This window comes from Pseudophryne corroboree, chromosome 6, assembly GCF_028390025.1.
Source record: "Pseudophryne corroboree isolate aPseCor3 chromosome 6, aPseCor3.hap2, whole genome shotgun sequence".
In the NCBI taxonomy this organism is placed as follows: domain Eukaryota; kingdom Metazoa; phylum Chordata; class Amphibia; order Anura; family Myobatrachidae; genus Pseudophryne; species Pseudophryne corroboree.
In genome coordinates this window covers 845,739,582-845,755,377 of record NC_086449.1, presented here as the reverse complement: position 1 = coordinate 845,755,377, position 15,796 = coordinate 845,739,582, and the positions used below count along the sequence as shown (strand labels likewise).

Sequence of the window (15,796 nt, the reverse complement as noted above, 5' to 3'; positions counted from 1 at the left end):
CAGTCCTGGTCTCCACCAGATCATTCCCAAGGTTAAGTATTAACCCTGTGGATCCCATGGACCTTGCTGAAAAAGAGCTAACGAAGGTAAGTATAACCATACCTCTTTCTTACCCACATAAAATCCATATAATTCATATTGGCACACAATTATGTCTGATTCAATGATACATTTTACAAACCAAAGCGACCACTTTGGGAAATATACCAACCTGTTTATGAGGAAGTGGGAGGAAGACAGCATATGGGCCCTCATTCCGAGTTGTTCGCTCGCAAGCTGCTTTTAGCAGCTTTGCACACACTAAGCCGCCGCCCTCTGGGAGTGTATCTTAGCTTATCAAAATTGCGAACGAAAGATTCGCAATATTGCGAAAAGACTTCTCTGCAGTTTCTGAGTAGCTCGAGACTTACTCTGCCAGTGCGATCAGTTCAGTGCTTGTCGTTCCTGGTTTGACGTCACAAACACACCCAGCGTTTGCCCAGACACTCCTCCGTTTCTCCAGCCACTCCCGCGTTTTTCCCAGAAACTGTAGCGTTTTTTCAAACACTCCCATAAAACGGCCAGTTTCCGCCCAGAAACACCCACTTCCTGTCAATCACATTACGATCACCAGAACGAAGAAAAAACCTCGTAATGCCGTGAGTAAAATACCTAACTGCATAGCAAATTTACTTGGCGGAGTCGCAGTGCGAACATTGCGCATGCGCAGTTAGCGGAAAATCGCTGCGATGCGAAGAAAAGTACCGAGCGAACAACTCGGAATGACCACCATGGTAGGGGCCTAGCTTGTGCATGGTTTTGGGGAGAACCTTGTTCTCTGGTGAAGATTCATAGACAACATTATATTTTTATGGCAGGGCACAGAAGAAACACTATTACATCAACTGGAAATTCACCAACAAATACCTAAAAATAAAACACAATTTTTAGATCTTGCAATATTCATTGACAATAACCACCACATGCAGCCAATTGGTGCAAGTGTCCTCTCTGCGCTGGAAATTTGGAAACCAGTTCCCTCCATGACATTAATGTGTTGCATAAAATATCATTTGCAGATTTCTTCAAAGGCAAAACTGTGTTTAATCACTGGCTGCCTGGAACTTGTTACAGCAATATCACCTTCCAGCTCGTGTCTGAGGTCTCCTTTAATAAAAGTACTTTAGTTGAAAGCAGTGGAATAGGACATGTCCCACAACAGCACAGAACAGGTAAGAAACTACTATTAAGATGTTTCTCATTTCTTATCATCTGTGCGTTATCATATTTATAATTCCATTCAAGTGTAAATATAGATCAGTATACCTTCTATTGTATTCATATTCTAATCCCGATAGTGGAAGACTTCAAATAGTTATTACATGTACAGGAGTCTGCAGAAAAGCCAGCTCTGCTCACACGTGTACTGCCGCTCCCCATCCTCACCTCTGATAATGTACTCACATGTGTACTGCCGCTCTCCATCCTCACCTCTGATAATGTACTCACATGTGTACTGCCGCTCTCCATCCTCACCTCTGATAGTGTACTCACATGTGTACTGCCGCTCTCCATCCTCACCTCTGATAGTGTACTCACATGTGTACTGCCGCTCTCCATCCTCACCTCTGATAGTGTACTCACATGTGTACTGCCGCTCTCCATCCTCACCTCTGATAGTGTACTCACATGTGTACTGCCGCTCCCCATCCTCACCTCTGATAGTGTACTCACATGTGTACTGCCGCTCCCCATCCTCACCTCTGATAGTGTACTCACATGTGTACTGCCGCTCCCCATCCTCACCTCTGATAGTGTACTCACACGTGTACTGCCGCTCCCCATCCTCACCTCTGATAGTGTACTCACATGTGTACTGCCGCTCTCCATCCTCACCTCTGATAATGTACTCACACGTGTACTGCCGCTCTCCATCCTCACCTCTGATAGTGTACTCACACGTGTACTGCCGCTCTCCATCCTCACCTCTGATAGTGTACTCACATGTGTACTGCCGCTCTCCATCCTCACCTCTGATAATGTACTCACACGTGTACTGCCGCTCCCCATCCTCACCTCTGATAGTGTACTCACATGTGTACTGCCGCTCTCCATCCTCACCTCTGATAATGTACTCACACGTGTACTGCCGCTCTCCATCCTCACCTCTGATAGTGTACTCACATGTGTACTGCCGCTCTCCATCCTCACCTCTGATACTGTACTCACACGTGTACTGCCGCTCTCCATCCTCACCTCTGATAGTGTACTCACACGTGTACTGCCGCTCTCCATCCTCACCTCTGATAGTGTACTCACATGTGTACTGCCGCTCTCCATCCTCACCTCTGATACTGTACTCACACGTGTACTGCCGCTCTCCATCCTCACCTCTGATACTGTACTCACACGTGTACTGCCGCTCTCCATCCTCACCTCTGATAGTGTACTCACACGTGTACTGCCGCTCTCCATCCTCACCTCTGATAATGTACTCACATGTGTACTGCCGCTCTCCATCCTCACCTCTGATAGTGTACTCACACGTGTACTGCCGCTCTCCATCCTCACCTCTGATAGTGTACTCACATGTGTACTGCCGCTCTCCATCCTCACCTCTGATACTGTACTCACACGTGTACTGCCGCTCTCCATCCTCACCTCTGATACTGTACTCACACGTGTACTGCCGCTCTCCATCCTCACCTCTGATAGTGTACTCACACGTGTACTGCCGCTCTCCATCCTCACCTCTGATAATGTACTCACATGTGTACTGCCGCTCTCCATCCTCACCTCTGATAGTGTACTCACACGTGTACTGCCGCTCTCCATCCTCACCTCTGATAGTGTACTCACACGTGTACTGCCGCTCTCCATCCTCACCTCTGATAGTGTACTCACACGTGTACTGCCGCTCCCCATCCTCACCTCTGATAATGTACTCACATGTGTACTGCCGCTCTCCATCCTCACCTCTGATACTGTACTCACACGTGTACTGCCGCTCTCCATCCTCACCTCTGATAGTGTACTCACATGTGTACTGCCGCTCTCCATCCTCACCTCTGATAGTGTACTCACATGTGTACTGCCGCTCTCCATCCTCACCTCTGATAGTGTACTCACACGTGTACTGCCGCTCCCCATCCTCACCTCTGATAGTGTACTCACATGTGTACTGCCGCTCTCCATCCTCACCTCTGATAGTGTACTCACACGTGTACTGCCGCTCCCCATCCTCACCTCTGATAATGTACTCACACGTGTACTGCCGCTCCCCATCCTCACCTCTGATAGTGTACTCACATGTGTACTGCCGCTCCCCATCCTCACCTCTGATAGTGTACTCACATGTGTACTGCCGCTCCCCATCCTCACCTCTGATAGTGTACTCACATGTGTACTGCCGCTCTCCATCCTCACCTCTGATAATGTACTCTCACACGTGTACTGCCGCTCTCCATCCTCACCTCTGATAGTGTACTCACATGTGTACTGCCGCTCCCCATCCTCACCTCTGATAGTGTACTCACACGTGTACTGCCGCTCCCCATCCTCACCTCTGATAGTGTACTCACACGTGTACTGCCGCTCTCCATCCTCACCTCTGATAGTGTACTCACACGTGTACTGCCGCTCCCCATCCTCACCTCTGATAGTGTACTCACATGTGTACTGCCGCTCTCCATCCTCACCTCTGATAGTGTACTCACATGTGTACTGCCGCTCTCCATCCTCACCTCTGATAGTGTACTCACATGTGTACTGCCGCTCCCCATCCTCACCTCTGATAATGTACTCACACGTGTACTGCCGCTCCACATCCTCACCTCTGATAGTGTACTCACATGTGTACTGCCGCTCTCCATCCTCACCTCTGATAGTGTACTCACATGTGTACTGCCGCTCTCCCCCTACTCCCTCCTCACCTCTGATAGTGTACTCACACGTGTACTGCCGCTCTCCATCCTCACCTCTGATAGTGTACTCACACGTGTACTGCCGCTCCCATCCTCACCTCTGATAGTGTACTCACACGTGTACTGCCGCTCCCATCCTCACCTCTGATAGTGTACTCACACGTGTACTGCCGCTCTCCATCCTCACCTCTGATAGTGTACTCACATGTGTACTGCCGCTCTCCATCCTCACCTCTGATAATGTACTCACATGTGTACTGCCGCTCTCCATCCTCACCTCTGATAGTGTACTCACATGTGTACTGCCGCTCTCCATCCTCACCTCTGATAGTGTACTCACACGTGTACTGCCGCTCTCCATCCTCACCTCTGATAGTGTACTCACACGTGTACTGCCGCTCCCCATCCTCACCTCTGATAGTGTACTCACATGTGTACTGCCGCTCTCCATCCTCACCTCTGATAGTGTACTCACATGTGTACTGCCGCTCCCCATCCTCACCTCTGATAGTGTACTCACATGTGTACTGCCGCTCTCCATCCTCACCTCTGATAGTGTACTCACATGTGTACTGCCGCTCTCCATCCTCACCTCTGATAGTGTACTCACATGTGTACTGCCGCTCTCCATCCTCACCTCTGATAGTGTGCTCACATGTGTACTGCCGCTCTCCATCCTCACCTCTGATAGTGTACTCACACGTGTACTGCCGCTCTCCATCCTCACCTCTGATAGTGTACTCACATGTGTACTGCCGCTCTCCATCCTCACCTCTGATAGTGTACTCACATGTGTACTGCCGCTCTCCATCCTCACCTCTGATAGTGTACTCACACGTGTACTGCCGCTCTCCATCCTCACCTCTGATAGTGTACTCACATGTGTACTGCCGCTCTCCATCCTCACCTCTGATAGTGTACTCACATGTGTACTGCCGCTCTCCATCCTCACCTCTGATAGTGTACTCACATGTGTACTGCCGCTCTCCATCCTCACCTCTGATAGTGTACTCACATGTGTACTGCCGCTCTCCATCCTCACCTCTGATAGTGTACTCACATGTGTACTGCCGCTCTCCATCCTCACCTCTGATAGTGTACTCACATGTGTACTGCCGCTCTCCATCCTCACCTCTGATAGTGTACTCACATGTGTACTGCCGCTCTCCATCCTCACCTCTGATAGTGTACTCACATGTGTACTGCCGCTCCCCATCCTCACCTCTGATAGTGTACTCACATGTGTACTGCCGCTCCCCATCCTCACCTCTGATAGTGTACTCACATGTGTACTGCCGCTCCCCATCCTCACCTCTGATAGTGTACTCACACGTGTACTGCCGCTCCCCATCCTCACCTCTGATAGTGTACTCACATGTGTACTGCCGCTCTCCATCCTCACCTCTGATAATGTACTCACACGTGTACTGCCGCTCTCCATCCTCACCTCTGATAGTGTACTCACACGTGTACTGCCGCTCTCCATCCTCACCTCTGATAGTGTACTCACATGTGTACTGCCGCTCTCCATCCTCACCTCTGATAATGTACTCACACGTGTACTGCCGCTCCCCATCCTCACCTCTGATAGTGTACTCACATGTGTACTGCCGCTCTCCATCCTCACCTCTGATAATGTACTCACACGTGTACTGCCGCTCTCCATCCTCACCTCTGATAGTGTACTCACATGTGTACTGCCGCTCTCCATCCTCACCTCTGATAGTGTACTCACACGTGTACTGCCGCTCTCCATCCTCACCTCTGATAATGTACTCACATGTGTACTGCCGCTCTCCATCCTCACCTCTGATAGTGTACTCACACGTGTACTGCCGCTCTCCATCCTCACCTCTGATAATGTACTCACATGTGTACTGCCGCTCTCCATCCTCACCTCTGATAGTGTACTCACATGTGTACTGCCGCTCTCCATCCTCACCTCTGATAGTGTACTCACATGTGTACTGCCGCTCTCCATCCTCACCTCTGATAATGTACTCACATGTGTACTGCCGCTCTCCATCCTCACCTCTGATAATGTACTCACACGTGTACTGCCGCTCCCCATCCTCACCTCTGATAGTGTACTCACACGTGTACTGCCGCTCTCCATCCTCACCTCTGATAATGTACTCACATGTGTACTGCCGCTCTCCATCCTCACCTCTGATAGTGTACTCACACGTGTACTGCCGCTCTCCATCCTCACCTCTGATAGTGTACTCACATGTGTACTGCCGCTCTCCATCCTCACCTCTGATAGTGTACTCACATGTGTACTGCCGCTCTCCATCCTCACCTCTGATAGTGTACTCACATGTGTACTGCCGCTCTCCATCCTCACCTCTGATAATGTACTCACATGTGTACTGCCGCTCTCCATCCTCACCTCTGATAATGTACTCACATGTGTACTGCCGCTCTCCATCCTCACCTCTGATAGTGTACTCACACGTGTACTGCCGCTCCCCATCCTCACCTCTGATAGTGTACTCACATGTGTACTGCCGCTCTCCATCCTCACCTCTGATAATGTACTCACACGTGTACTGCCGCTCCCATCCTCACCTCTGATAGTGTACTCACACGTGTACTGCCGCTCTCCATCCTCACCTCTGATAGTGTACTCACATGTGTACTGCCGCTCCCCATCCTCACCTCTGATAGTGTACTCACACGTGTACTGCCGCTCTCCATCCTCACCTCTGATAGTGTACTCACATGTGTACTGCCGCTCTCCATCCTCACCTCTGATAGTGTACTCACACGTGTACTGCCGCTCTCCATCCTCACCTCTGATAGTGTACTCACACGTGTACTGCCGCTCCCCATCCTCACCTCTGATAGTGTACTCACACGTGTACTGCCGCTCTCCATCCTCACCTCTGATAGTGTACTCACATGTGTACTGCCGCTCTCCATCCTCACCTCTGATAGTGTACTCACACGTGTACTGCCGCTCTCCATCCTCACCTCTGATAGTGTACTCACATGTGTACTGCCGCTCTCCATCCTCACCTCTGATAGTGTACTCACATGTGTACTGCCGCTCTCCATCCTCACCTCTGATAGTGTACTCACACGTGTACTGCCGCTCTCCATCCTCACCTCTGATAGTGTACTCACATGTGTACTGCCGCTCCCCATCCTCACCTCTGATAGTGTACTCACACGTGTACTGCCGCTCTCCATCCTCACCTCTGATAGTGTACTCACACGTGTACTGCCGCTCCCATCCTCACCTCTGATAGTGTGCTCACATGTGTACTGCCGCTCTCCATCCTCACCTCTGATAGTGTACTCACACGTGTACTGCCGCTCTCCATCCTCACCTCTGATAGTGTACTCACACGTGTACTGCCGCTCTCCATCCTCACCTCTGATAGTGTACTCACATGTGTACTGCCGCTCCCATCCTCACCTCTGATAGTGTACTCACACGTGTACTGCCGCTCTCCATCCTCACCTCTGATAGTGTACTCACATGTGTACTGCCGCTCTCCATCCTCACCTCTGATAGTGTACTCACATGTGTACTGCCGCTCTCCATCCTCACCTCTGATAGTGTACTCACATGTGTACTGCCGCTCTCCATCCTCACCTCTGATAGTGTACTCACACGTGTACTGCCGCTCCCATCCTCACCTCTGATAATGTACTCACACGTGTACTGCCGCTCTCCATCCTCACCTCTGATAGTGTACTCACACGCGTACTGCCGCTCTCCATCCTCACCTCTGATAGTGTACTCACACGTGTACTGCCGCTCTCCATCCTCACCTCTGATAGTGTACTCACACGTGTACTGCCGCTCCCCATCCTCACCTCTGATAATGTACTCACACGTGTACTGCCGCTCCCCATCCTCACCTCTGATAGTGTACTCACACGTGTACTGCCGCTCTCCATCCTCACCTCTGATAGTGTACTCACACGTGTACTGCCGCTCTCCATCCTCACCTCTGATAGTGTACTCACACGTGTACTGCCGCTCTCCATCCTCACCTCTGATAGTGTACTCACACGTGTACTGCCGCTCTCCATCCTCACCTCTGATAGTGTACTCACACGTGTACTGCCGCTCTCCATCCTCACCTCTGATAGTGTACTCACACGTGTACTGCCGCTCTCCATCCTCACCTCTGATAATGTACTCACATGTGTACTGCCGCTCCCCATCCTCACCTCTGATAGTGTACTCACACGTGTACTGCCGCTCTCCATCCTCGACCTCTGATAGTGTACTCACATGTGTACTGCCGCTCTCCATCCTCACCTCTGATAGTGTACTCACATGTGTACTGCCGCTCCCCATCCTCACCTCTGATAGTGTACTCACACGTGTACTGCCGCTCCCCATCCTCACCTCTGATAGTGTACTCACACGTGTACTGCCGCTCTCCATCCTCACCTCTGATAGTGTACTCACACGTGTACTGCCGCTCTCCATCCTCACCTCTGATAGTGTACTCACATGTGTACTGCCGCTCCCCATCCTCACCTCTGATAGTGTACTCACACGTGTACTGCCGCTCTCCATCCTCACCTCTGATAGTGTACTCACATGTGTACTGCCGCTCCCCATCCTCACCTCTGATAGTGTACTCACACGTGTACTGCCGCTCTCCATCCTCACCTCTGATAGTGTACTCACACGTGTACTGCCGCTCTCCATCCTCACCTCTGATAGTGTACTCACATGTGTACTGCCGCTCCCCATCCTCACCTCTGATAGTGTACTCACATGTGTACTGCCGCTCCCATCCTCACCTCTGATAGTGTACTCACATGTGTACTGCCGCTCCCCATCCTCACCTCTGATAGTGTACTCACACGTGTACTGCCGCTCTCCATCCTCACCTCTGATAGTGTACTCACACGTGTACTGCCGCTCTCCATCCTCACCTCTGATAATGTACTCACATGTGTACTGCCGCTCCCCATCCTCACCTCTGATAGTGTACTCACACGTGTACTGCCGCTCCCCATCCTCACCTCTGATAGTGTACTCACACGTGTACTGCCGCTCTCCATCCTCACCTCTGATAGTGTACTCACATGTGTACTGCCGCTCTCCATCCTCACCTCTGATAGTGTACTCACACGTGTACTGCCGCTCTCCATCCTCACCTCTGATAGTGTACTCACATGTGTACTGCCGCTCTCCATCCTCACCTCTGATAGTGTACTCACATGTGTACTGCCGCTCTCCATCCTCACCTCTGATAGTGTACTCACACGTGTACTGCCGCTCCCCATCCTCACCTCTGATAGTGTACTCACACGTGTACTGCCGCTCTCCATCCTCACCTCTGATAGTGTACTCACATGTGTACTGCCGCTCTCCATCCTCACCTCTGATAGTGTACTCACACGTGTACTGCCGCTCTCCATCCTCACCTCTGATAGTGTACTCACATGTGTACTGCCGCTCTCCATCCTCACCTCTGATAGTGTACTCACATGTGTACTGCCGCTCCCCATCCTCACCTCTGATAGTGTACTCACATGTGTACTGCCGCTCTCCATCCTCACCTCTGATAGTGTACTCACACGTGTACTGCCGCTCCCCATCCTCACCTCTGATAATGTACTCACACGTGTACTGCCGCTCTCCATCCTCACCTCTGATAATGTACTCACATGTGTACTGCCGCTCTCCATCCTCACCTCTGATAATGTACTCACACGTGTACTGCCGCTCCCCATCCTCTCCTCTGATAGTGTACTCACACGTGTACTGCCGCTCTCCATCCTCACCTCTGATAATGTACTCACATGTGTACTGCCGCTCCCCATCCTCACCTCTGATAATGTACTCACACGTGTACTGCCGCTCTCCATCCTCACCTCTGATAGTGTACTCACACGTGTACTGCCGCTCTCCATCCTCACCTCTGATAATGTACTCACATGTGTACTGCCGCTCCCCATCCTCACCTCTGATAATGTACTCACACGTGTACTGCCGCTCCCCATCCTCACCTCTGATAGTGTACTCACACGTGTACTGCCGCTCTCCATCCTCACCTCTGATAATGTACTCACATGTGTACTGCCGCTCCCCATCCTCACCTCTGATAATGTACTCACATGTGTACTGCCGCTCCCCATCCTCACCTCTGATAGTGTACTCACATGTGTACTGCCGCTCTCCATCCTCACCTCTGATAGTGTACTCACACGTGTACTGCCGCTCTCCATCCTCACCTCTGATAGTGTACTCACATGTGTACTGCCGCTCTCCATCCTCACCTCTGATAGTGTACTCACACGTGTACTGCCGCTCCCCATCCTCACCTCTGATAGTGTACTCACATGTGTACTGCCGCTCCCCATCCTCACCTCTGATAGTGTACTCACACGTGTACTGCCGCTCCCCATCCTCACCTCTGATAGTGTACTCACATGTGTACTGCCGCTCTCCATCCTCACCTCTGATAGTGTACTCACACGTGTACTGCCGCTCCCCATCCTCACCTCTGATAGTGTACTCACACGTGTACTGCCGCTCTCCATCCTCACCTCTGATAATGTACTCACATGTGTACTGCCGCTCCCCATCCTCATCTCTGATAGTGTGCTCACACGTGTACTGCCGCTCTCCATCCTCACCTCTGATAGTGTGCTCACACGTGTACTGCCGCTCTCCATCCTCACCTCTGATAGTGTACTCACACGCGTACTGCCGCTCCCCATCCTCACCTCTGATAGTGTACTCACACGTGTACTGCCGCTCCCCATCCTCACCTCTGATAGTGTGCTCACACGTGTACTGCCGCTCTCCATCCTCACCTCTGATAATGTACTCACACGTGTACTGCCGCTCCCCATCCTCACCTCTGATAGTGTACTCACACGTGTACTGCCGCTCCCCATCCTCACCTCTGATAGTGTACTCACACGTGTACTGCCGCTCCCCATCCTCACCTCTGATAGTGTACTCACACGTGTACTGCCGCTCCCCATCCTCACCTCTGATAGTGTACTCACACGTGTACTGCCGCTCCCATCCTCACCTCTGATAGTGTACTCACACGTGTACTGCCGCTCCCCATCCTCACCTCTGATAGTGTACTCACACGTGTACTGCCGCTCCCCATCCTCACCTCTGATAGTGTACTCACATGTGTACTGCCGCTCTCCATCCTCACCTCTGATAGTGTACTCACACGTGTACTGCCGCTCTCCATCCTCACCTCTGATAGTGTACTCACACGTGTACTGCTGCTCCCCATCCTCACCTCTGATAATGTACTCACACGTGTACTGCTGCTCCCCATCCTCACCTCTGATAATGTACTCACATGTGTACTGCCGCTCTCCATCCTCACCTCTGATAATGTACTCACATGTGTACTGCCGCTCCCCATCCTCACCTCTGATAGTGTACTCACATGTGTACTGCCGCTCTCCATCCTCACCTCTGATAGTGTACTCACATGTGTACTGCCGCTCTCCATCCTCACCTCTGATAGTGTACTCACATGTGTACTGCCGCTCTCCATCCTCACCTCTGATAGTGTACTCACACGTGTACTGCCGCTCCCCATCCTCACCTCTGATAGTGTACTCACATGTGTACTGCCGCTCCCCATCCTCACCTCTGATAGTGTACTCACACGTGTACTGCCGCTCTCCATCCTCACCTCTGATAGTGTACTCACACGTGTACTGCCGCTCTCCATCCTCACCTCTGATAGTGTACTCACACGTGTACTGCCGCTCTCCATCCTCACCTCTGATAGTGTACTCACATGTGTACTGCCGCTCTCCATCCTCACCTCTGATAGTGTACTCACACGTGTACTGCCGCTCCCCATCCTCACCTCTGATAGTGTACTCACATGTGTACTGCCGCTCTCCATCCTCACCTCTGATAATGTACTCACATGTGTACTGCCGCTCTCCATCCTCACCTCTGATAGTGTACTCACACGTGTACTGCCGCTCTCCATCCTCACCTCTGATAGTGTACTCACATGTGTACTGCCGCTCCCCATCCCCTCTGAGTGTACTCACGTGTACTGCCGCTCTCCATCCTCACCTCTGATAGTGTACTCACACGTGTACTGCCGCTCTCCATCCTCACCTCTGATAGTGTACTCACATGTGTACTGCCGCTCCCCATCCTCACCTCTGATAGTGTACTCACATGTGTACTGCCGCTCTCCATCCTCACCTCTGATAGTGTACTCACACGTGTACTGCCGCTCTCCATCCTCACCTCTGATAGTGTACTCACACGTGTACTGCCGCTCTCCATCCTCACCTCTGATAGTGTACTCACATGTGTACTGCCGCTCTCCATCCTCACCTCTGATAGTGTACTCACACGTGTACTGCCGCTCTCCATCCTCACCTCTGATAGTGTACTCACACGTGTACTGCCGCTCTCCATCCTCACCTCTGATAGTGTACTCACATGTGTACTGCCGCTCTCCATCCTCACCTCTGATAGTGTACTCACACGTGTACTGCCGCTCTCCATCCTCACCTCTGATAGTGTACTCACACGTGTACTGCCGCTCCCCATCCTCACCTCTGATAGTGTACTCACACGTGTACTGCCGCTCTCCATCCTCACCTCTGATAGTGTACTCACACGTGTACTGCCGCTCTCCATCCTCACCTCTGATAGTGTACTCACACGTGTACTGCCGCTCTCCATCCTCACCTCTGATAGTGTACTCACATGTGTACTGCCGCTCTCCATCCTCACCTCTGATAGTGTACTCACATGTGTACTGCCGCTCTCCATCCTCACCTCTGATAATGTACTCACACGTGTACTGCCGCTCCCCATCCTCACCTCTGATAGTGTACTCACATGTGTACTGCCGCTCTCCATCCTCACCTCTGATAGTGTACTCACATGTGTACTGCCGCTCCCCATCCTCACCTCTGATAGTGTACTCACACGTGTACTGCCGCTCTCCATCCTCACCTCTGATAGTGTACTCACACGTGTACTGCCGCTCCCCATCCTCACCTCTGATAGTGTACTCACACGTGTACTGCCGCTCTCCATCCTCACCTCTGATAGTGTACTCACACGTGTACTGCCGCTCTCCATCCTCACCTCTGATAGTGTACTCACACGTGTACTGCCGCTCTCCATCCTCACCTCTGATAGTGTACTCACATGTGTACTGCCGCTCTCCATCCTCACCTCTGATAGTGTACTCACACGTGTACTGCCGCTCTCCATCCTCACCTCTGATAGTGTACTCACACGTGTACTGCCGCTCTCCATCCTCACCTCTGATAGTGTACTCACATGTGTACTGCCGCTCTCCATCCTCACCTCTGATAGTGTACTCACATGTGTACTGCCGCTCTCCATCCTCACCTCTGATAGTGTACTCACACGTGTACTGCCGCTCTCCATCCTCACCTCTGATAGTGTACTCACACGTGTACTGCCGCTCTCCCATCCTCACCTCTGATAGTGTACTCACACGTGTACTGCCGCTCTCCATCCTCACCTCTGATAGTGTACTCACACGTGTACTGCCGCTCTCCATCCTCACCTCTGATAGTGTACTCACACGTGTACTGCCGCTCTCCATCCTCACCTCTGATAGTGTACTCACATGTGTACTGCCGCTCTCCATCCTCACCTCTGATAGTGTACTCACATGTGTACTGCCGCTCTCCATCCTCACCTCTGATAGTGTACTCACACGTGTACTGCCGCTCCCCATCCTCACCTCTGATAGTGTACTCACACCGTGTACTGCCGCTCTCCATCCTCACCTCTGATAGTGTACTCACACGTGTACTGCCGCTCTCCATCCTCACCTCTGATAGTGTACTCACATGTGTACTGCCGCTCTCCATCCTCACCTCTGATAGTGTACTCACACGTGTGTACTGCCGCTCTCCATCCTCACCTCTGATAGTGTACTCACACGTGTACTGCCGCTCCCCATCCTCACCTCTGATAGTGTACTCACATGTGTACTGCCGCTCTCCATCCTCACCTCTGATAGTGTACTCACACGTGTACTGCCGCTCTCCATCCTCACCTCTGATAGTGTACTCACACGTGTACTGCCGCTCTCCATCCTCACCTCTGATAGTGTACTCACATGTGTACTGCCGCTCTCCATCCTCACCTCTGATAGTGTACTCACATGTGTACTGCCGCTCCCCATCCTCACCTCTGATAGTGTACTCACACGTGTACTGCCGCTCTCCATCCTCACCTCTGATAGTGTACTCACACGTGTACTGCCGCTCTCCATCCTCACCTCTGATAGTGTACTCACACGTGTACTGCCGCTCTCCATCCTCACCTCTGATAGTGTACTCACACGTGTACTGCCGCTCCCCATCCTCACCTCTGATAGTGTACTCACACGTGTACTGCCGCTCTCCATCCTCACCTCTGATAGTGTACTCACACGTGTACTGCCGCTCTCCATCCTCACCTCTGATAGTGTACTCACACGTGTACTGCCGCTCTCCATCCTCACCTCTGATAGTGTACTCACACGTGTACTGCCGCTCCCCATCCTCACCTCTGATAGTGTACTCACACGTGTACTGCCGCTCTCCATCCTCACCTCTGATAGTGTACTCACACGTGTACTGCCGCTCTCCATCCTCACCTCTGATAGTGTACTCACACGTGTACTGCCGCTCCCCATCCTCACCTCTGATAGTGTACTCACATGTGTACTGCCGCTCTCCATCCTCACCTCTGATAGTGTACTCACACGTGTACTGTCGCTCTCCATCCTCACCTCTGATAGTGTACTCACACGTGTACTGCCGCTCCCCATCCTCACCTCTGATAGTGTACTCACACGTGTACTGCCGCTCTCCATCCTCACCTCTGATAGTGTACTCACATGTGTACTGCCGCTCCCCATCCTCACCTCTGATAGTGTACTCACACGTGTACTGCCGCTCTCCATCCTCACCTCTGATAGTGTACTCACATGTGTACTGCCGCTCTCCATCCTCACCTCTGATAGTGTACTCACATGTGTACTGCCGCTCCCATCCTCACCTCTGATAGTGTACTCACATGTGTACTGCCGCTCCCCATCCTCACCTCTGATAATGTACTCACACGTGTACTGCCGCTCTCCATCCTCACCTCTGATAGTGTACTCACATGTGTACTGCCGCTCCCCATCCTCACCTCTGATAGTGTACTCACACGTGTACTGCCGCTCTCCATCCTCACCTCTGATAATGTACTCACACGTGTACTGCCGCTCTCCATCCTCACCTCTGATAAGTGCTCACACGTGTACTGCCGCTCCCCATCCTCACCTCTGATAGTGTACTCACATGTGTACTGCCGCTCTCCATCCTCACCTCTGATAATGTACTCACATGTGTACTGCCGCTCTCCATCCTCACCTCTGATAGTGTACTCACATGTGTACTGCCGCTCCCCATCCTCACCTCTGATAGTGTACTCACACGTGTACTGCCGCTCTCCATCCTCACCTCTGATAGTGTACTCACATGTGTACTGCCGCTCCCATCCTCACCTCTGATAGTGTACTCACACGTGTACTGCCGCTCTCCATCCTCACCTCTGATAGTGTACTCACACGTGTACTGCCGCTCCACATCCTCACCTCTGATAGTGTACTCACACGTGTACTGCCGCTCCCCATCCTCACCTCTGATAATGTACTCACACGTGTACTGCCGCTCTCCATCCTCACCTCTGATAGTGTACTCACACGTGTACTGCCGCTCCCCATCCTCACCTCTGATAGTGTACTCACACGTGTACTGCCGCTCTCCATCCTCACCTCTGATAGTGTACTCACACGTGTACTGCCGCTCTCCATCCTCACCTCTGATAGTGTACTCACACGTGTACTGCCGCTCTCCATCCTCACCTCTGATAGTGTACTCAC

The 15,796-nt window shown here is 51.8% G+C and overlaps 1 protein-coding gene across 1 annotated transcript in view; it reads left to right on the top strand.

The window, feature by feature from the left end:
• Positions 1 to 15,796, top strand: part of LOC134934732 (receptor-type tyrosine-protein phosphatase O-like) — a 122,977-nt gene that overhangs the window by 83,551 nt on the left and 23,630 nt on the right. The window contains exon 4 of the mRNA XM_063930097.1: positions 1,059 to 1,211. Coding sequence (XP_063786167.1) covers positions 1,059 to 1,211 — 153 coding nt within the window. The remainder of the gene's footprint in view (positions 1 to 1,058; positions 1,212 to 15,796) is intronic.